The sequence below is a fragment of the Myxocyprinus asiaticus genome, chromosome 5 (assembly GCF_019703515.2).
Source record: "Myxocyprinus asiaticus isolate MX2 ecotype Aquarium Trade chromosome 5, UBuf_Myxa_2, whole genome shotgun sequence".
Lineage (NCBI taxonomy): Eukaryota > Metazoa > Chordata > Actinopteri > Cypriniformes > Catostomidae > Myxocyprinus > Myxocyprinus asiaticus.
The window spans coordinates 13,824,521-13,848,468 of record NC_059348.1 but is presented as its reverse complement, the minus strand read 5'-3'; the positions used below and the strand labels follow the sequence as shown (position 1 = coordinate 13,848,468).

General features: G+C 37.9%; 2 protein-coding genes and 1 pseudogene across 3 annotated transcripts in view; all 3 read right to left on the bottom strand.

Moving 5' to 3' along the window:
- The window catches only part of LOC127441624 (GREB1-like protein), an 89,386-nt gene extending 85,009 nt beyond the window's left edge, over positions 1–4,377 (bottom strand). Inside the window, exon 1 of the mRNA XM_051699234.1 lies at positions 4,238–4,377. The gene's annotated coding sequence lies outside the window, so the exon portion shown is untranslated. The remainder of the gene's footprint in view (positions 1–4,237) is intronic.
- Positions 4,378–7,899: 3,522 nt separating this feature from the next.
- Positions 7,900–10,798, bottom strand: LOC127440585 (tripartite motif-containing protein 29-like; annotated as a pseudogene).
- Positions 10,799–18,698: 7,900 nt separating this feature from the next.
- LOC127440936 (rho-associated protein kinase 1-like) overlaps positions 18,699–23,948 on the bottom strand; it is a 90,735-nt gene continuing 85,485 nt past the window's right edge. For both annotated transcript variants that reach the window (XM_051698019.1, XM_051698020.1), the window contains exons 31-33: positions 23,304–23,565; positions 22,870–23,077; positions 18,699–20,168 (exon numbers count right to left, since the gene is read on the bottom strand). In XM_051698019.1, the coding sequence (XP_051553979.1) occupies positions 20,165–20,168; positions 22,870–23,077; positions 23,304–23,565 (474 nt within the window). In that variant the 3' untranslated portion in view covers positions 18,699–20,164. The remainder of the gene's footprint in view (positions 20,169–22,869; positions 23,078–23,303; positions 23,566–23,948) is intronic.

Genomic DNA, 23,948 nt, shown 5'->3' with positions numbered 1-23,948 from the left:
AACATGTAAATTCTTCACAAAGCCAAATCTGCGCCCTTGGAACCAAGACAGCTGGTTTACGAAGCGTATACTTTAGCATGGATGTTTGGATGTTGATAAGACCCTACATTGTGTAATTCAAACAACTGTCAAAGGCTTGAAATGGAGATGAAATATGGAGCAAGTATTTTACATGATGATTACTAAAGATTTTCAAAGACCAAGACAGTGTCTGCAAATATAGTACCAGTTCGTAGAAGGGCTGGGCGATATACACAATTAATAAATAATAAATAAAGAATCAAGGTTACAATTAGAGCTGCCACAATAAACTTATTGTGAATGTTGACAAATGTAGCATTCATAGTGATTTTTATACGCTTTTTTATTCTAAGTTCTTGACTTGCAAGCATGAGACTGCTAAAACAGATTATTATAGTAGCGTCAATAGCACAAATTGCTACAGAGTTGTTAAGTGTGATATATTACAGAGAATCAGTTCAAACTGTTCAATGAATTGATTGAAAACACACTCAAGTAAAAAATAAATAAAGGAAAATATTGCTGTTTTTTTACTGGTTAAATATTCTCCCTTGAGTTCATTTAGTGGAAAACAGTGTGGAATACATCTTGATTATTTTTAACAACATTTTTAATGTATTTTACTTTTTGCATGAAACATTTTGGATTTGACTTCCTAAAATGATGGTTCCTAGTAACCAAACCCTCTAAATGGCAGCAACACATCAGAACCTTGACTGATACAAAAGTAAGAAACTTTTTGTTCCAATCCCCCACAAAAAAAGGGAAGCTGGTCATTCAAAGCCTCTTTCAAGAAAGAGAAAAAAGGAGAAAGAGATGTCTCTTTACATCCTATGTGAAGACGGGCTGATGGCGGTGATGTAACAGAGGCTATTCTTATCTCCTCCAGATTAACTTCCAATTGTTTTGGGAAAACAAAGGCAGCATCTTAGGAAACCACCCCCTAAAGGTCCAGATGGTCACCATCCAAGACCCCTGACCTATAGGCTCTGCCAGGGGACACAACTGCACATGCCTCAAGCACAGAAAGGCCACCCAGCAAACTTGCATCTTTGCAGCCAATCAAACTAGAACTCTGGTCACACTTTCATAAGTTCTAAGCTCGTGCTGATGGAGTGGCAGCTTAGCCAGTTGGTCTGGTGGCCTAATCACTTGGAGTGGTAAATTAGAATTAGGAGGAACCCGAATATATTACCACTATAGACTGATTGTGTAGAGAGTGTATAGCTTAATACCTAACCATTGCCATCTTGATTAATACCTATAAGTTATAAGTACGATTTCGCTTAGAGCCCCCATAAGCTCAGAAATGGCCCTGCTATGCATTGACAAAACGTACGACAAAAACGTACAACTTCCATTAAAATAAAACAAAAAAAAAAAAACAACGAATGGTGTTATTACGATTTGTCTTAAGTTTAACCCCTAACCTAAACCTAACCATGATTTTAATGGTGATGATTGTTAATAGGAAAATAACTTTTGTGTACCACAGAAGTAAAAAAAACATCAGGGTTTGGACGAGACAAAGGAAGCGTATTACAGACTATGTACATACATCAATAATTTGTATTACATAAATAAATATAGAATGAGGGACCAGATTTGTTTACTGACATTCCCTTTCTTAAAACAAAGTGTTGGAATGGAGGCTAGCAAATATTTGATGCCTTTGTTGTATCGATTTGAAATTATTTTGTTGACTGGTTGATTTCTATGGGAATAAAAGTCAAACCTTTTTGTAAAAGCAAAGTCATACGATATCTTACGATTTAGACATTTAGTAGGAATTAATAGTTGTCAACTTTCATGAGACTATACTGGACTTTTAATGATCTAACCAATTCCAGATGAATATCTAGTTTGATTGATAAAATCAAGTCTTTACCTACCTGTTTTCCCTGGTAAAATATGTCACATTACAGAAGTACAACATTTTGCAAATCACATTACAGAAGTAAAATGGGCTGTAACAGTTTTTTTTTAGAACCAGTTCAGCTAGGTCATTATAAAAACGTGCTGGAATTTTCTTCACCTTGACACCAAAGTCAAATTTATATGGCCATGACAGACCAAGAGCTGACAGTGAGGCCTTCTTTTCTAGGGTGCACTTTCAGTTTCATTACCAAATTCATGTTTAGGAGTCCAGCTTTCTCATAGCTGGCTCTTGACTTAGGCTCCGAAGTGTCTGTGACCTCTAAGGCCACTGAGCAGAAATGTTCAGAGGGTGGGAGAAAGAATGAGGTTGTGAGTACACAGGAATGTGACCAAAACATTGCCTTTAAACCTCCAGGCCATTGGACCTTGAAGGACATCAGATGAATGTCCAGTTTAGAAAGGAATGTATTCAAGACAGATTTATGTGTTGTACCAGGAATGCAACCCAGAGATGACTGAAGATCCACAAAAGAACACTGACTGATTGTGACACTTTAAAGCCTTTATATTGATTTCATGACTTTATCTTCTTACAGCTACATGAAGACAGCTTAAACCACTAAAAGCTGACAACGCAGAGCAACAAACTACAGTCAAGACTTAAAAGTTCATCCATTCCTATCATACCCCTTACAAACGAGATAAACACAGTTTCCACCAAAATATCATCTATACTAATGTTTATAATCAAAACAAAATAATATGGCAGTGGTTCCCAACTCTGTTCCTGGAGGCCCCCCAACACTACACGTTTTGGATATCTCCCTAATCAAACACATTTGATTCAACTCATCAGCTCGTTAGTGGAGAATCCAAGACCTGAATTGGGTGCATCAGAAAAGGGAGATATACAAAATGTGCAGTTCTGGGGGGCCTCAAGGAACAGGGTTGGGAACCACTGTAATATGGGATGTCTTTCAAACAGTGTAAAAAGCTTTCAGAACCTTTCTGCAATAGCTTTTTTTTTTTTTTTTTCAATTGATGATGTACCAACAAAATCACACAGGAAGTCTGCACGTTGTTTCCGAGAGTTCTAGTACCCTCGGATTGGCCACATTATGCTAACTCACCATCAAGCACCATCTACTGTCAGACATTTTTGCATCGGGAGCGTGGGAGACCTGGGTTCGCATCCCGCACTGAAACCCGAAAGTAATCACGTTCACATAATCAGTGATAAGCGTGACTCGGAGATTGAATTTTTCCCTCTAACATTACATTTTCACTCCACTGATGGTTAGGTTTAGTTTTGGGGTTTGGGTTGGGGGGTACAGTTTATAAAATATGCATTCCTCTTCAATGTATTACAGCCTGTACAACTCGCAACTCGCTTTTGGCGCCCCTCTGTGGACAATACACCCGGAAAACGGAGCTCACATGTGCCCATACACCCAACAACACTTACTGCTTTGGCCACTGGGGGCTGTGTTTCACATTTCGGTAAGCACAGACCAATTTTAGCTAAATAAAGTTAACTTACTGTTTCCGATTTAACTGTGAGAAGAGTCTAGATGTGCTGGCTAATATCAAGTTACCTGTGAAAATTTACAGTTTTACAGTAGTAACAATAATTGTAGTAACATGGTATTTTGGCAGAAACTATAGTTATCATGGTAGTTGCTTGTTAATGATGCCGCCGAACCTACTAAGAAATGGCTTCAGTATAAAGATCATCAGTGTCAGGCTTAACAAAAACTTTGTATACTCACTTTCTGTCATGTATTCATGAAGGTATCTGTGCAGTTATGACAAAAATGATCTAAGACAATTTATATAGAGGAAAAATACTAGATGCAAATGTTATGTTCAATAACTGCCAATAAATATTCAGTACCCATAAAGAAATCTGATATATGGCCATGCAGTATAAGAACATATATAGTATATGTAAAAAGTGTCCAGTTGTGTAGTATTTTAAAATATATGTTCTGTATATGTACAAGTATGTGACATTTTATGATCAGTGAAACTCATCTATGTGTTTTAGCTATCCATAAGATTTCAGTATGGGTGATGCTATTAACATGTAGGTAGGAATGACAGCATTCGCATTCCAATAATAATAACAACAAAACAAATAAATAGAAAATAGACAGAAACAACGTGAATTCAAACAGTCTCCCCTTTTGGAACAAAAATAGTAAAACTACCATATATTTGCATGCAAATTACTTCTGACTCAACCTTGAACCTAATGTATCATGCACATGAAATGTAAATGTTACCTCAGCTTCCACAGAAGGTACTCTATCCGACGACACGATATGTCATTACTTACCGAATTCAGTGGCCAGATGAAAGTGTTTCGTGCAGATGTGAGATCTCATCTTTCTCTTCTCTTGCTGTTCAGCGCAGATTTCACTTCATTTTCTAGAAAGAACTGTCTGTCTGTTCTGTCACGTCACGTACCGTTTGCTGTCAGTGTGTTTCTGCCATAACATGCAGCTCCGTGAAACTCTCAGGGGTCTTCTGGGGTTCAGTTATTTGTCCAAGGACGGTGGAACAATATTTTTAATACGAAAAATAATAATTTTAGAAATCACACTGACCTGTGCAATCAGGGTAAAGTGAACAAATAATCGTTCAGCAACTCTGATGATTTGGTAGCTATAATAGACAACTTTTTTCACAGTTGAAATTATCCCAAAGCATGCAGTCTATTTAGAATGAGCAGGTAAAATTTTCACTTGTAAAATCTACTTTTTTATTCTGCTTCTAATTTTCTGTTGAATCTTGCTAGATATCGATATAACACTTTACAATAAGGTAGTATTCGTTGAAAGTAGGCAAGTTAATAATAATAATAATAATAATAATAATAATAATAATAATAATAATTTTTATTTGTACAGCACCTTTCAAACATGAAATGCAGCTCAAAGTGCTTCACATGTGAAAAAAAAATATTTTGTTTAATATAACATAAGAAAACACTTCAAACAAATCAAGACAGTTAAATAAATAAACTAAGTTAAATATGTTAACATTAATGCATTAGAAATTAACATGAACTAACAAACACTTATATTAATATATATATATATATATATATATATATATATATATATATATATATATATATATATATATATATATATAATTACCCCAGATTAATAAATAATAAAATTTGATCCATTGTTAATAACTGATATAATACAATATTATCCATTGTTAATACAGGATATGCGTTTACTAATGTTACAAAATGCCAGCCAAATTGTAAAGTGTTACTGATATTGTTAAACAAAGAGTGATGAAATAATTGATGAAAACAAATAGTGTTTTTAATTAGCAAACATATAAACAGCCAAAATCAGTCTCACTCAGACAAATCAAATCAAAGTAATTAAATCAAAGCCTTACAGTACACAAACTACTGTCACAGCCTTACAATACAGTGAACACTTGTTCATTGAATGACATAATTACAAGTTGGGGTGGATCAGTTATGCAGGAGACACCCATGTTTGAGCCAAAGTGATTCTAATGTTAAAATATAACAATTATAATAAGCTCTCACTGGCAGACATGTAAACTTATTTAAACAATAATGATATGAAAACACTGTCCTTTGGAATATTAGAAGGTGGGGTAATTGTCCTTATAGGCTGGTATAGAGCTCCCACTACTGGAGGTTTGTATGCACTACAAGGCGTTGGCCTCAACTTACAGAAGGGCAGGTTTTTAGATGCAAGTCTGATTTATCCAGCAAAACAATAAATTATTTGTAATTACTTTTACCATGATAATAATAATTGTAAAAAATTAAAATAAATAAATAAAAAGTGCAGGAGATTCCTAATTCTTTGAACTGCCGTATTATTTTAGTGACAATAGAAGTTGAGCTAGTTTTAGATATAGCTTAAATGATAGATATAAGATAGAATATAAGACACTATGTTAAATAATAAGAGACTTAAAAACATCTTGACTTAGTAACATCCAACTGTTACTTATTTATCACTCAAATAAACTCAAAGCTGTAACATGAACAGGAAAATAGCTTATTATTTTTATTATAAGACTTTGGTCCCCCACCAGTATATCTGGTCATATCTCGCTAGGACACCAGAAGAGTTCCTCCACCTCCATAACAACATGATCACACAGGAACTCGACATGTTGCTAATGAATACTAAGGTACCCTTACATCAACATTATTCTGCCAAGTTACTGACAAGTGCCCTCCCCCATCAGACACATTTGCCTCAATTCAAACATATTTACCTTTTCCTGTGGCACTAATGGCGCATCGCACAAGCAATCTCAGAAACACAGGTTCTGGTCCAATGGAATCAAGGAAGTAATCGCATTCACATAATCGATGATGAGCGTGATTCAGAGGTTGCATTTTCAGAATTACATTTGTATTCCACTGACGGTTTGGTTTAGGGTTAGGGTTTGGGTTAGGGAGTGGAGTTTATTTACACATTTATTTACATATTTATTTATTTAGCACATTTAAAAGCAACACACGTTGACCAAAGCACTGTACAATAAAAGTAATAATAAATACACAAGAAAAAATGTAAACAATAAACACACATGCAGACAAGTTGGGAGAAAGAGGGATGAACACACTTTACTATTGCTGCACTTCCAATGTGTCATATGCAAGGGAGTAAAGGTACATTTTGAGCTTAGATTTGAATACATTGATAGTGGAAGATGTTCTAATACGGAGTGGTAGAGAATACCAGAGTCTTGGACCACGTACCGAGAAGGTACAATCACCCATACATTTGAAAAGTGTCCAAGGAATAAGCAGACGGATATCATTTGATGACCTAAGAGGCCTAGAGGGCTGATACACTGTTTGCATTCCTGTTGACTGTATTACATTATTTACAATAATAATAATAATAATAATAATAATAATAAATAGCTTTTGGCGCCACTCTGTGGACATTTCACAGGAGTGTTGTGGATTTGAACTGATGTTTTGAAAATTTTTCTCATAATCACTGCAATTTGCTAACTGTCTTTCAGCTTCTAAGAATTAATACCAAAATTTTCTGGTAGTGACTTACAGCGAAAGAACTCTTCCCTGGTTTCGTATTCAGGGGTATCTGGACATATCTCGCTACGGAAACCAGAATGGAGTGAAACTATTTTATGCTAATCAAAAATAATAGAGTATAGGATCTCCAGAGGGTGCCGCTGGTGTGGCGGCTGAGGAACCCCAAATGATGCCTCGAGGAGAATTGATTGAGTAGATTCTGTAGTAATCATAGGTTTAAATTCAAATTAGGTAAGAACATTCTTTAATGGGAAGATCTTGCTAATGCCCACTGTCATGCTTTTCAGAGCTGTGTAACCTGCAAGAAATAGACGTGATCATGTGTGTGTGAAAGCTGCTCCAGCTCAGCGTCTCTCAGTGCAGGCCCTACATATTAAGCGACATAAGCAGCTGCATAGGGCCCAGCGACCACCAGGGGGCCCCCTTCCATGGGTTCAGACAGTATAGCGGCTATGTGCACTCCAACAGTCAGATGGAAAGAGAGGAAAGCTAACTGCATTTTATATATGATGATATATATGGCACAATCAATTTTTGTTTAAAGATTTACGCATTTAAATTTCATAACAAAATTCAGTACAAATTAAAGGATTAACTTGCCAATTAAAGCCTTCATCGGCCAAATAAAAAGGACACTGCATCTACGTGCACTTCTGCAGTCAATTCAGGATGGACTTCAAAGACACTTAATCATTCATCTTAGAGTTCGTACAAAATCCTTTAGTTTTAAACATTGCCCACCAGCATGTACTCAGTTTACCTACATAAATCAAGACTTGTACTATACTTACATAACTAATATTGGCATTATATTCATGCTATTTAGCCAGAGGCGAAATAGCAGTGGAGGACGGTGAGATGATCTTCACCAAGCTGATGCACTCCATTGAGAGAATCTGCTCTGAGCACTGTTGTGTTTTTCAGAGTTGTGTTACCTGCAGGAAATGTATGTGATCATGTGCATGTGAAAGCTGCCCCAGCTCAGCATTTATCCTCCTCAGATCAGCAATCTCCTGCTCTAGTTGCTCCAAGAGTCCTACAGCTTGACTTACTTCAGCCTTTTCCTGATCTCTGATCAGCTGTGTCACGGCTTCTCTCAATGGAGCGCATCAGCTCTGTAAAGATACTCTCACTGTCCTCCACTGCTGTCTGTGCAGAGTGCTGTTACACACACATTACAGTCAGCTCTTACTGCTTCCTAACACAGTGTGAAACTGCTCTTCCAGCTGTTAGCAGATGTTCATCTGCTCAGATCTCACCGTATGAGACTTCACAGCCTCTCTCAGCTCCTCAAGCTTCTTCTCGCTCTCCTGGATTCTTTTCTGCAGTTTCCTCTGTGTCTCTCCCAAAAGACTCTGAAAACAAATAACTGTAAAACCTCATGATATAAAAATGCATGCAACTAAATCATTATAACACCAGTCTAAAATAAAATGGCATAACATTCAGTTCTTGGCATTACTGTTAGCATTAGCATAGCAGCGTCTGATTTCAGTTCAAACCTGTTTCTCAGTCCTCTCTGCAGCAGCTGTTACAGTATCGTGGTTTTTATGTTTGTCCATCATACACAGATAACAAATGCACATCTGGTCAGTACGACAGTAGATTTCCAGCTGTTTATTATGTTTTGAGCAGATCATCTCATGGAGTCGTCTAGTGGGATCCATCAGATTATGCCTCCTATCTTTAAAGAGATTCTCATGTTGTTCAAGATGATTTTGACAGTAAGAGTTCAGACACTTGTCAGCGTCTTCTCTTTAAAACAGTAATTTTATTGTAGTAAACTCCACACATAGTTAATTACAAAAGGATTGTTTAGTGTAAAACATGTTGAAGACTGGCAGACAGGCAGTCCACTCATTTAGTGATGAGCTGTTTCCTCACAAAAGCAGTTTATTTCCGCATACTGAAGCATCTCCTCCATAGACATCCATTCAAAAAGAATGACCTCTTGTCTCCTCGACAGTGTACTGCCACTGAATGTCTAGGGGAGCCCCACGTTATTTTATGCTAAGCTTGTAGGCTTACTTTATTATAAGGCTTCTGGTACAGCATGGTGGTTGGTTTACTCACTGTACAATCACAAAAAATCTAAACCAGCTGCAAAGTTGCCACTAGTTATTTTCACATGCAAATGAGCTTGTGATTCACTGCAAATGTTTGCCAGAAGTTTGAAGCTCTTCACCAGTTGTGGTGAACCTCTGGCAAACCTTTGGCAACAATGGACAATTTTCAGCAAGTTTGCCTCAAAACTCAAACTGAAAATTATCAGTGGCGAATTTGCGGCAGGTTTGCTGCAAATTTGCCATTAATTCTCGATTTTTGTAAGGGTTGTTTTACCATATCCTTAAATGTTATTTTAATGGCAATATTGCACTCCTTTTAAAGGGTTTTAGTTATTTTTGCTGCTTAAGCCATTTTAAGGTATAGTGTAATATTTATTTTAGACACCATGCTGTGTCAAATGCTGGTTTCATTTTAGAGTCATTCTCTTTATCTTGGAACTTGCTGTTAGCTTAATATTTTGGCCTCACAGAAATGGTGAGGCACAAAATACCTACAGGAAATGTTGCACATTTCTGTTAATGTTGAGCAAAGAGCAGTTGTAGCATCATTTACATAAATTGAAGATAAGTGGTTAGTGGAAGGAAGGCATGCAGTGACATCCACTATGCTAAGTTTATCTCCTTTTCTATTCTTTTTCTTATACTACTTTTTCCTTGTCATGCTTGTAAAAAGTGCTTTCAGTTTATTCCTGTTGTTTAACTCCAGGTGAAAATCCAGACACACACACACACACACACACACACACACAGATGATGACGCACTCAAAGCACATTAGATTACTTAGTACTGCCTCACCACAATCCCTCTCTTTCAGTTGGACAGAGGAACTGCCAGTCAGCTGTAACCTCTATTCTCTCTCCTTTACTGACTTCTCTTCTTTGGTCACTGCATCCGTTCCCTCCACTAACCACTTATCTTCACTTGATGCAAATGAAACTACAACTGCTCTTTGCTTAACATTAAGTTCTTGCCTTGATAGTGTCTGTCCTCTATCCTCAAGGTCAGCACGTGCCACACCCTCTAGACCCTGGCTGTCGGAGACACTTCATGACCACTGCACTAGCTCAGGGCTGTGGAGAGAAAGTGGCGCAAGTCAAAAGATCCTGCTGACCTGAACAAGTATCAATCTCTTCTCTCCTCTTTCTCCTCTAGTGTTTCTGCTGCTAAGGTTGACTATTACCAGAATATGATCAGTAACACTTCAGATCGCAGCTAACTGTTTTCAACTTTCTCTTCTCTATCCTCCCCCACTACTTCTCTGACTACTGATGACTTTGCCACGTTTTTCACGGAAAAAGTTGCGACCAGCATCCAGTTCTCTACATCACACACCCACAGCTGCTCTTTACCCTCATCCACTCTCTGAGACAAAGTGCTTCTTTTTAGCCGTCCTATCACGTCCCCTTGACCCTATCACCTCCCATTTTCTGCAAGCTGTCTGTCCATCAATCTTACCCACACTCGGGGGGGTCACGTGATGCCATGCAAGAAGCAGACGTGTGAGCGACTAGCTCTGCGCACTTTGTTAGTTTTTTTGTATTATTTTCATGTCATAATCCAGTGAGATTCGATACACCCAGTTACATATTTGCTCTTTGAGGTAAACATGGCAAAGAAGTCAAAATCCTCAGACTCTGGAGACATTAAAAGATGCTTACGTGTTCGGGCTGGCACCCCCGGGCGGGCCGTGAGCCAGGGACTCGATTTGTAGGGCGCGTCGGGAGAGGAAGTCCAGCGTCGGCTGTCCAGCATCTCGGTGATGCTGACGAAGGTTGTTGCTGACTTGGAAGATCTCGCTGTAATACGTTGATCTATTACAGTGATGGAGGCAGAATTCTCTGGGTTGGTCACAAGAGTGTCAGATGTTGAGAAACGGATCGATTATCTGGAGTCATCGGAAAGGGAATTATCCACTAATCCACCCACAACCAAAACAGACTTGGAATACATTTTGGAAAAACTTGAATATTGCGAAGGTATGAGCCGAGGGAATGACGTGCAGATTGTTGGAATACCTGAGCATGAAGAGGGCAGAGATATGGTGGAGTTCCTTGAGGAGCTCTTCCCGGGTCTGCTCGACATGGCAGGCCATGGGCTGGAGGTCAGGCGAGCTCACGGAGTCCCAGCTCGCGGATCTGCTAGGGTGGACAGGCCCGATCAATTCTGGCCAAATTTCTGAGATCATCCGATAGGGATCTCATGTTGCGCCAGGCGAGGAGCAAAGGAAAGCTGTCCTGGAAGAATCACAATATTTTCTTGTTCCCAGATTTTGCAAATTCGACAAGAGAGAAACGCGATCGGTTCAAGGAATGTAAGAAACTCTTACATCAACAGAAGATTGCTTTTGCACTGATGTTTCCGGCCAAACTGAGAATAGACACCAAGGATGGCAGCAAAGTATTTTTATGCCCCAAAAAGGCACTGGCCTTCATTCAAACTATGGGTGAGTAAACCACTGGGCATTTCTTATGTGAGTGGACTGACTCGCTGTTTGGTGTCTCGACTGTCTGAGGAAGCTAGGCGCCATTTTGTATTTTTTTTTTGCATTGGCTCCGCCTAGTGGCTGGAATTTGTTTTGTGGCATGACTCCAAGAAACGTTTGCATTGACAGAAGATCACTTTTACACTGAAGTTCCCGGCCAGATTGAGAATGGACACTATGGATGACCGCAAATTATCTACATGCTCACATAAAGGAAGTCTTTTATAAAGTTGACGGACTGTGTAAGTCATGATGTATTTTTTTTTGCACGACCTTCGAGTGAATTTGACTCTTGATCATCCGAGGAACCAAGATGCCTGTTTTGTTTCTTTTTCTCAGGGATTGACGCTGGTTGGCGCTGTTATGTGCGGGGTTAATGTGCACATTTTTCTTTTCTTTTTTTTTCTGTTTGTTTTGTTCGGGGTGAAGTTCGGGGTTTGATTGTTGCATTAATGGGGAATGTGGTCTGTATAATCTTGCTTTTGACACAATTTATTTTTTTCATTATATCAATAGGTCAAATGTTAATATGAGTGGATTATCTCTCTCCACATGGAATGTGAATGGGTTGGGGCACCCCATAAAAAAAGGAAGGTTATTTCTTTTCTTAAGCATAAGAAATATGATATAGTCTTCCTTCAAGAAACACATCTTTCCCCGCAGGAAGCTGAACAATTTGGGAAGATATGTTTTCTTTAGTACTGACTCAAATAAGAGCAGGGGAGTCATTATACTGATAAATAAACCTCTACAATTCAAATTTCTCAAACAGATTAAAGATAAAATAGGAAGAGTCATTATTGTTTTAGCAGACATTCAGTGGCAAAGGTTGATTTTGGCTAATATTTATGCACCTAATGCTGATGATCAGGGATTTTTTATAGATCTTGAAGGGATGTTGCAAGCCGCTGGCACCCCTCATGATATAATATTGGGAGGAGACTTTAATCTATTGATGGATTCAGTCCTTGATCATAGTGAAGCAAAAGTGTGTAAGCCCCCTAGAGCAAAACTGACGCTTCACAGGATGTGTAAAATCTTGGTCTTGTAGATATTTGGTGACTTTTGAACCAATCTGGTAGGGCTATACATTTTTATGTTAACAAATGTTAAAGAATGAAATCAATGTTTATATGGAGACCAACTGGTCTTCAGTATCCTCTGTGGGTGTTATTTGGGAGGCACTTAAGGTGGTTCTTAGGGGTCGGATAATACAGTATGCCTCATTCACCAAAAAATCCAAAGCACGAGAACTTGTGTAGTTGGAAGGGAATATTAAAAGTGCCAAGGCAGAGCTGAAGTGCTGAATGTCATCTGATGGCCTCAGAGAATTGACCAGATTGAAATACAGATATAATACTATTTTGTCGCGGAAAGTGTAGTTTTGGTTATTCAGGGCAAGACAGTCATACTTTGAGTCAGGGGACAAAGCAGGGAAGTTTTTGGCTAGATATATAAAGCAGAGAGAGTCTTTTTCTACCATTCCCTCAGTGAAATCTGCTGGTGGTGAAATTTTAACCATGGCCACTGATATTAATAATGCTTTTAAAGAATTCTATATTGATCTTTATAGCTCCATGTCTTCGTCAACTTATGAAGATATTAGAAATTTTGTGGAACCATTAGAACTCCCTAAATTGACGACTGAGCAAAAATAGTCTCTGGATTCTGAGATAACCTTGGAGGAGCTTGATGAGGTAATTAAGTCCTTACCTACAGGCAAGGCTCCCGGGCCAGATGGCTTTGCCGCTGAATTTTTTAGATCTTATACTACAGAATTGGCTCCACTTTTGTTAGATGTATATACAGAATCATTAAAGAATGGAAAGCTTCCCCCAACCAGGACACAGGCCTGGATCAGTCTGATTCTTAATAAGGACAAAGATCCAAGCGAGTGTAAAAGTTACCGTCCAATTTCCCTGATCCAGATAAATGTAAAAAATGTTTTAGTTATGATTAAGTAAAGTTATGACATCTCTTATACATATAGATCAAGTGGAATTTATTCGGGGCCGTAGTTCTTTTGATAACATTAGGCGTTTCATTAATATCATGTGGTCAGTAGTGAATGATCAGTCTCTGGTCGCTGCCATCTCACTTGACGCCAAAAAGGCATTTGATATGGTAGAATGGGATTAAATTTTTAAGATTTTGGAAATGTATGGGTTCCAGAGTACATTTATTGGTTGGATTAAGTTACTTTATAGACTCCCTGTAGCAGCGGTACAAACAAATGTATTAATTTCAGATTATTTTACTCTGAATAGGGGCACACTGCAGGGTTGCCCTCTTTCCCCATTATTGTTCTGTCTTGCTCTGGAACCATTAGCAGCCGTGATAAGAAAGGAGGAGGATTTTCCAGGGGTGGTGGCGGGAGGTGTGGCGCATAAGCTTTTGCTTTATGCAGATGATATTTTATTATTAGTCTCTGACCCCACTAGATCTATGCCTTGCCTCCACAGAATGATCAATTTCTTCTCTACATTTTCGGGATACAGAGTTAATTGGTCTAAATCCGAAGCTTTGTCTCTGACAGCGTTCTGCCCGGTAACAGCTTTTCAGCCAGGTGCCTTTCAGTGGCCCAAACAGGGCATTAAGTATTTTATTCCCAGCAAATTTATGTGATTTAGTTAATTTTGACCCTTTAATACAAAAGTTTTCGAGTGACGTGGAAAGGTGATTCCATGTTTTCATGTGCTGTTTGTGTTGATTTGAGTGTGGAATCAATAAAAATTGTTAATGACAATAAAAAAATCGTACCCACACTCACACATATCATAAACACCTCTTCTACAACTGGAAATATTCCCAACAAATTTAAACAGGCTTGAATAACCCCACTGCTAAAAAAACAACAACACATAACACACGTCGTTCCAACCTGACGACCCCACCATCTCAGCTCATATCTCTGCCTGCCTTTCTGAGATATCGGCCTTGATGAAGGAATGCCACCTTCAGCTAAACCTTGCCAAGGCAGAACTCCTTGTGATACCAGCCAACCCATTTGTTGACCACAACCTCACCATTCATCTTGGTTCTACTACACTAATGCCAACCAGGACAGCCCAGAACCTGGGAGTGGTGGTTGATGACCAGCTTTATTTCACCACCCACATCTAATCAACCACCCAGTTTTGCAGGTTTGCGCTTTACATCATCAGCAAAATAAAACCTTTCCTATCTGAATATGCTGCGTAGCTCCTGGACCAGGGATCTAATCATTTCAAGACTGGACTACTGCAACGCTCTGTTGGCCGAACTCCCAGCTAGCGTGATTAAGCTGCTATGGAGAGCCTAGAACATAGCAGTGCATCTTGTCTTAGGAAATTGAATGCTGTGACAAGGAAAGATGCTTACCTGCTTCCTATGGTGGATGAATCCCTTTTTTTTATACCAAGGCCAGGTGTTTCTCAACCATGGATTTGGCCAGTGGTTAATAGGAAATGGATGTTGATCCAGTAGCCCGGGAAACAACTGCCTTCACATGGTAGTATGAAAGGATGCCTTCTGGACAACTCTGGCAACCTTTCAAAGATTAATGGAGAGTTGTTTGGGTGAAGTGAGCTCAGAGGTCTTATCTACCTAGATGATGTAATTGTATATTCCAAGGATTTTGATTGTCCTTTACAACATCTAGAATTCAAATTCCAGCAGTTCAGGTTGAAATTGAAACCAGAAAACTTGAGAAAATTTGTACTTGAGACACGTCATCACTCCAGATGTGGTTATACCAGATCCTAGGAAGGTGGAAGCTGTCTGTGAGTGGACAAGGCCCAAAACAGTCACAGAGTTGCCTTCCTTTCTGGGATTTATAGGGTATTCTAGCAGATTCATAAAGGACTTTGCATATGACGATTCCCCTCTTCACCAGTTACCAAAGGCAATGAGCTCAAAGAGGGCAGCCCTGGGAGAGTGGACTGATGATTGCACAAGGGCCACTGATCACTTGAAACATCAGTTGTCTGTGTCACCACTTTTCTCTCCAATTCTCCTTGTATACAGATGCCAGTAACCTTGGCCTAGGTGCAGTACTGACCTAACACCAGGATATCAAAGAGTGTGTGATAGCCTATGCAAGTCCACACCTAACAGAGAGGAATGATTTCAGTCAGCTCTTTCAAACTGGAATTTTTTGCCCTGAAATGGACAGTTACTGAGAAATTAAAGGAATACTTGAAAAAATTACTGTCTTCACTGGTAATGGTCAGTGAAGACTTGAATCTTCAGACAGCAACCTTCGGAGGGACTGACCAATGGTGGGCTGCTCAATTGGCCAGCTATAATTTTGTCATTAAGCACTGACCAGGTCGTCAATACACAAATGCTGACTATCTGTCATGGAAGACAAATGAGCCATGCTAACCTTATGCCTTCCTTTCAATCATCCCCAGGACTGACAGTGTCTGCACAACTAACAGAGGTGAGCTGCCAAGGTACGAGACAGGATGTGGTGTTGCAAGGGGAGGCCATACCTGAATGTACTCCTGACTGGTGGCAAAATTCACAGAGTGAAGATGTAACCATGAAGTGTGTGATGCATGTCCTGAGTCAAGGCCAATGCCCAGAGGCTTAAGGAAGATTAAATACCCAAATCAGTGCTGCAGTTTGCTAAAGCACTGGGCCAACCTTACATTGCAAAATGGCATCCTCTGCAGATAAGAACACAATCAAATCCCATAATCAGAGAACTGTGTGACTTGTTTTGGGGTGGAAAAGAGTCAGACAACACCCTACCATCCATCAGGTAAAAGGGACTGTGAGAGTTTCAATTGAACCCTTATTATTCTATATCAGGGTGCAGCAACCTATGGCACCAATGTTGGCACGTGGAGGGGTAATCACTGGCATGCAAACAACAGCGAGAGAGGACTATTTTAAAGGAAGTGCCTGCATGCCAAGCAAACCTCTTGATGTAATGCTTCCTCATAATCACGCAGCATGTTTTATGTAGTTATAATGGTTATAATCACAATTTTATTCGTGGATAAACTTTAAGGTTGTCTGTCTGCACTGACCTTGGATCTTAGCACCCTCTACAGCTCAACAGATGCTAAGAACATACGAAAGGCCGATGTCTGCATTTTGTGCCATTAGAAAAGTGTACATGATCGCCCTCTTACATAATAAAAACTCTTTCATGATTTTCATTGTTTTCCGGCCATGTAAGAGTGCAGGCCTTTAAAGAGAACTTTTATGCCCTCGCACATTTGTAAAGTTCATGAAGGTAAGTACACTGAAATTGTAATTGAAAGTCTAATTGTAATTGCAATTGAAAATAATGTTACACATTTAATTTATTCACAACTCTTCAACCTTTTCTCTTTATTTTGGCCCCTTTGGCTGTTTCCTTTCTTAAGATTACTTTCTGTTTGGCCGGGCTAAATATTAATGTTATGGCTCTCTGTAAACTAATTAATACAGAAATATCTTGTAGTATAAATGTAACTACTTCATAAACCTATATATTTTTATATATATATTTACAATGTTATATACACACAAATAACAAATCTCTTATTTATGTGTTTATCAAGAAATAAATACATATAATGATTTAAATCCTATTCATATATTTACTAAAGTTTATGAAAACCAATCACTGCATTGCTGATCATGGTTTTGAGTATCAATGCATGTGCCCTTTTCAATAAACACAGGAACGCACAATTATCTCAGACAGTTCGATCCATATATACTAATCTAATCCACTCATGCGTTTGAAGAACAGAATTAGCTAGAGAGGAATTCTCACGATTAATCATCTCAGATGTATTAAGTGACATTCATAGAAGGGGCCCTGGTCTGTATGTAGTGTATAGACCATAAAGAAAACTGTCCAGACCATGTGGGTGAGTTGGTTTCCATTTACAACACCACCATACATTCAATTAAATATACCTGCTTATTTGATGCTTGGAAAACATGGCAGGCTCCCAAGGGATGTGATGCTGGGCCTGCCCAAAGTGGACCAGCCTTTAACAGTGATGGGTGGGCTCGAAGCCATCATAAAAAGCTGAGAACTGGCTAATACAGAAGCATGGGAGAATGCAACAGAGCAGCAAAACTGAAGCTTTTCTGCCCCCTTTGCTGCCAAGGGAGTGGATCCTGGTCCAAGATCAGGGTAAAAAGCCAGGTAATCTAAAAGATGGTTGAAAAGACTGTGTTGGCTCTACATTGTTGTATGCCAACAAAGACCAAACAGCCCCAGTATACAGTATGTGGTACGCATAGGTTCAGGTAGGGAACATGTCCTTCATCTTTCTAAAGATATTCAAGACATTTTGATTTCCTTTCACTTATTTGTTATCTTTACTTTAGGCTTGTATTAACATTGGAATAAAAACCTTTTTATATTATGGTCTCTGGTCTTGATGTTAGTTACCGGTGTGCTTTTTTGTTACTGGTCTCCCACCCAAGTTACAGTAATTGGGAGTGGCATAGTCTGGTTTTATTTACTTCTCTTTTAACTCTCGGCCCCGTTACAGTTGCATGCTGAAAAAGTGGTAATTCAAATAAGCCTCCCCATGTTAGACACCTCGAAAGCCTTGCAAAATAATTTACACTACCTCAGAGTGTCCAGATCCTTTGAAAACCATTTTTCATACTTCGCTGTCAAATCAGGCATTGTAGAAGGTGCACTTACATAAATTTAAGTAGCTAGCTAGCAGCTACTATACTGACAGTTAGCAGAGAAAGTTAAAATGGCAGTTAACCTCGGACAGAACATCATGACTATTTCAATGAAGAAGTGGATGAAATTTTTTTTTTTCTTTTTTTTACAGAAAATGGTTTGTACATTTCATTTGGATCATTTTAGTTTTTCCATTACTATGGGAACCATGTCTTCTTATTCTGAAATATTTAATGACACCCCACCCTTGCCCTTCTAATCATGTTGTTTAAGATTCATTGAGAGGGTCCAAATATCTGAGGAACTATATGAGCTTGAATCAAAATCGAGTACTACCAAGTCTTCAGGTTTTATTCCATCACTTTTAAGAAAACAGCTAGGCAAATTTCAGCAGCCTCAATCATGCCACCCCCCTTAAACACAAAAATCTAAACTACAGTACTGTTGTTCAGGTCAACGTCAGATGTGTAGGAACCATCTTAAACGTTTTTGTCGAAGTAGGTAAAAACAGATAAAACACACACAAGAGGAATGTCTTCGGTGATAGATAAAGATATGTTTATTGACACATATCCATCAGTGCGGCCTCCAATGCAATTTAACATGCAAGACAAAACAGATCATAGTTCCAGTGCTTAATTTACTGAACACATATGTAAAAACCATGTTGGATAATTCAGGAGGTATTCATGATCTCGTTTCATTTATGTACACTGAAGGAGACGATTTGAAGGGGAAAGTGGGGAAGTTAACTGCTTTTTACATATTCTGATATTAGAAAACAACAGGACATTTTGACTTCATCATGGTGCATCATGCAGAATGCTTAATAATTAACTCCTCAACTTTGGTTGACAACGTTTAATAAAAGCGATAGAGTGGACAGTTCTGATAAAATCACAACATGGGTGATATGTTTCTTTTATGTTTTCAAAGGATGATTTGAGTTAAAATTTGTCTTGTTTTGGAGAGGAACACAAACAGATATGGCAGTAAAATCGTTATCCAAAAGGCACTAGGTGAGCCAAATGCTACACCTGTTTAGTCTTCTAAAAATAACTTACAATTCAAACAGTGCAGTTTTACATTTGTTAACTTAATGTTTTCCTTTTTGAACCATTTATCTATTAATCAAATGTAAGGCAATACATTACAAAAAAATAAACAAAAAAATATTACAGAAGCAATGTACCCAATGAACACATATGAAAAAAAAAAAAATATCAATGGTTTCTATGATATTTTATATCTCCTGAAGCCACTATGATGTTATTCCTGTGGCTCAAATCGTCCAAAAACAATAATAATGAAAAATGTGATAATATTATGCATAGACTGTAATTATCTTGCATGCTCTTTGAAAAGAAAACCCCTCAAAACTCTCAGTACCCAATACTTTGCCCCAACCAGATTCATTTTCCATTCAGACTTTGAGGGTGAGAATAAGGCAACCAGAATCCATCAGAGGAAGGCATCAATGTTGAATTAAGTAGAAATACTTTGCAAATCAGAATAATTGTCCCCAAAGATTTCCTAGTTAATTCCCCAAAATGTACCCTTTCACCATGTAATCAAGCTATGGTCCCAATCCCAGAGGTTCTGAGTCCAAACAGAGAGACATGGGCTTGTGAACAGCTTATAGTTTCCTTCCCAAGTTGTGAAAAGATGTCCAAGCATTCCTCTGGGAAGTCATGGTGTGGAACAGATGGAAGATGAGGAAATCTCAGTGTTACGGAGAGGACAGGGCAGAAAAGGAGGCCTTAAAATGTCCATGATGCCTCGTGATGGGTGAATCCTGAATTTCAGCACCAATTACTGTCTGCTTTGTTTAATACAGTTGTGAAATGTAACTTTAAGGTTAATTCCAAGTTTTGTTTACAATATTTGTTTTACTATATTTTATTTTTTTTATTTTTTTTTTTTTAAGGCTGATAATGTGTTTGTTTTGTTTTTTTCTGAGAGGAAAGTACAAAGTCCCAATTCAATCCAATGGTTGAGATGGTTAGCTGGAAGAAAGAAGAAAAAGACATGTCCAGTGTATGTTTTTTAAGGCTTTGTAATGAAGTTAGAAGTCAGGATTATATTGTTACTATAGAACTTTTCATATTGTGATCCAAAGTTCAACACACATCTCCAGATAGATTATCTGGCTGAATCTCACCAACACAAGTTCAGGTACATTTTGACCCTAAAAATCAAGGTGTCAAAAAATGAATAAAACATGAATAAATAGAAAAAAATATTTTGTGCTTAAATGAAGCCCTTATTTGGCAGTATTGAAAGTTTTGCATTGTAACATCATTTTCATTACAATTAAGTAAATTTCCTCCACCCCCCAAAATTCTCATTACCGTAATGCATGAGTTATTTTTTCTGTAAATTGGAATTCTGTAATACATACATTTTTTATTCTATTACTGTAAAAAATTGTTGCAATAGAATAATTTTTTTAATTTAAATTTGCATAAATTAAAGACAGAGCAACAAATAATGATGTTTTATCATGTATATTATTATTGCTTTTTTTACGAATTGATTGTTTTTTTTCATTATGGTAATGAGAATGACTTATTATCATGAAAATAATCTCACAATGCAAAAAATATTAATGGTCCTTAAATAGGCTTAAAAATGTAAATATCTCTCTCTCTCTCTCTCTCTCTCTCTCTCTCTCTCTATATATATATAAATATGCATGTATGTACATACATATACAGTGTGTGTGTGTGTGTATATATATATATATATAATTTATTTTTTTCTTCTTCTGATGATTTGGGGTGAAATATGACCTGGCAGTGTTTTTCACAGCTTGCGTGAGATTCACCCATGTCCCTTTGTTAGTTACCAAAGTAGTTAGACAAGGAATAAAGAATACACATCTTAATTTGTGTTTTGCGTTACCTTCAGTCACTATGTGTATGTTTATATTATTTAAGACTCTATATGCAACTTTATTCAAATGAAAATATGAGCTCCACAATGGCAAATGTTGTTAAGCAGTTAAGTATTCTCTGAACATTTGCTTTCTTTTTCATATCTGAAGTGGTATTTTTGGCAAAATGAGGGCAAATGGGGTTGTGTTGAATGCCAATTGTCAAATTGGGGATGCACAAGAGCAGATTGCAGATTTTCTAAAAGTCCAAAATGGCAGAATACACACTGAAATTCAACCAGTTTTAAAGTTAAGCCTGCAGAGAACATCTGTCTAGCTAAAGCAAATTCCCCTTTAATTGTCCCAAAGATGGTTAAGTTAGTTAATGAAAGAATTTGCCATTCTGGTGCACAAAAACCCAGAGTAAACCGAAAAGGCCAGCCCGCAAGAGGGTATGTCACCACAGTTAACCTCAACCTTAAACACTGTTAATAAATGAACTAGACAAACACAGAGGAGTTGACTATACTGAAGACACCAATAGAAAACTAAGGTCTGGAGCAGCTGTATGTTGTTGTCAGCATGTACTGGATGTTGTGACTGCCGTTTGGAGAGTGGACTGTGCCCTGCTACAAGACAACAGGAGATAAAGAGCCAGTCATGACACTACCTCGCCATTACAGCCTGCAGCTTCATGGCCTTCAAGATCTGAATTATAGCTCTCTACATCTATAACTGCAATGGTTAGAGGGTGAATCTCACTAAACCTGTCCAAGTCACATTTCACTCCATAAATACAACAAAAACAAATGAGAATATATATTTTGCAACTATTCAGGAGAGATAAAAACTGTTTTAAAACTATAAATTGTTTTGCATTATTGTGACAATTGTTTCTAAGCACATTTTCACCCCAAATGCTCCTTTTTTTTAAATTTATTTTTAATGTAATTTCCATGATCGGAGGAAATTAAAGGCAGTACAACAAACATTACCAAGATATCTAAATACTTTTAATTGAAATAATATATCATTATTTCTTTCCACGTAATGAGAATATGACTGGGCATTGATACAAATTTCCAGATTGGATTATGATTCAGATTCATATGTGTTTTCAGTTATAATGTCCATTTTGCTTACATATGAAAGAAGTTCTCTCAGCTAATGCTGTTAATTATAAAGTTGAGCTTCTACTTACGTAGATAACGACAATATTAATTTCATGTTATGTGATAAGTTTCTCATCATTCTGGTCACATATTAGCTTTTTAAAAAATGTACAAATCCATGTATTCCATCAATAACTGTCTTGAAATTGCATATATTATATTGCACACACACACACACACACACACACACACACACATATATATATATATATATACACACACACACATATATATAGATATACATATATATATATATATATATATACACACACACACACACACACACACACACACACACACACACACACACACACACACACACATTACACAGAACAAGTCAAACCAGATTTTTGCTCTCAACAATCAGATTTTTATTTTTTTATTTTTTTTAAAATAATGCTAATAACGAGAGAAATTTGGTTAATTTTCTTTTATCAAAATATTATTTTTTTATTATTTACTTTTTAGATTTCAGGGTGAAATATGACCTGGACATGCTCTTGACAGATTTCATGAGATTCACCCATTTATTAAACCTGCATATGTTCACGGGTTAAACTGGGTTAATATATTGTAATGCAATAAAAAAAAATTAAAAAAAACGTGTCTCTTGCACACTGTGGTTTCAGATGAGTGTGGTATTCGCACAGCTGTAGTTACCTTGGCTTGCCTGGGATGTTTTTGGGGTTCTTGCGGAAAGACTGGTTTGCTACGGAGCGAGTCGACATGGTGCGGGGAGATGCTCTTGAGAAGGTTGAAGGAGGAGTCTTGGGGATCTTTTTGCCGAGATGTCCGATCCATTTCTTCTGCTCATCTTGAGACAAAGCCAGAAGCAGCATGTCTCGAGCTGACGTCACATCGTAATTCACTGAGGGGTAAGAATAAAATGAAATGAGTACATTTGAAATCAGGCACTTTCACACGTACAAGCTATGCCATAAATTTAGCTCTAACTTAAGAAGCTTGCTGTCAAAGGAAGTTGGCACAATTACTCCAAATATAAAGTAATAGACTACTACAGTATATTTCCAGTGCAGCTGGTTAACTGTAATGGAGAAAGTACAAACATCTGTTTGTTTCTCCTGGTGTCTCACCTTTGCAAGGGGCTATAACATCCTCCTTCTTGTCCAGATGGTCTTTGTGGCACTTGACGTGGCATCGGCGGCATTCCAGGGCTGGCGGGGGCTTGAACACATGCCACAGCGGTTTGGAGCAAGCCTCACAGTTAGAAGGGAAATGGTAGAGAGTCGGGATGAACTCGTGGCCTTTGTGGGGCAAACAGTTGGCTTTATCACCCTGAGGAACACTCTCCATGTCAGCTTCCTTCCTACACTCACCTTCATTGGCATAAAGGATCTGAGGAACAAAAAAATATATTGCTCATTTTGCTTGCTAGCTTTGCAAGTGAGTTGAAAAAAAAAAAAAAAAAAAAAAAAAGAATAGGCCATTTTCCGAAAATGAAACTTGTGTCACCCTCATGTCGTTCCAAACTCACTTTCTTCCATGGAACACAAAAGGAGATGTTTCAAAAAATGTCCCAGCTGCTCTTCTCCATACAATGAAAACATGCAGTGACCCGGACTGTCAAGCTCCAAAAAAGAACTTAAAAGCACATATAAAGAACATAAAAGTAGTCCATACGACTCATGCGCTATATTCCAAGTCTTTTGAAGTCATTAAGAATGCTTTGTGTTAGGAACAGACAGAAATCAAGAATGTTTTACTGAAAAATTTTCTAT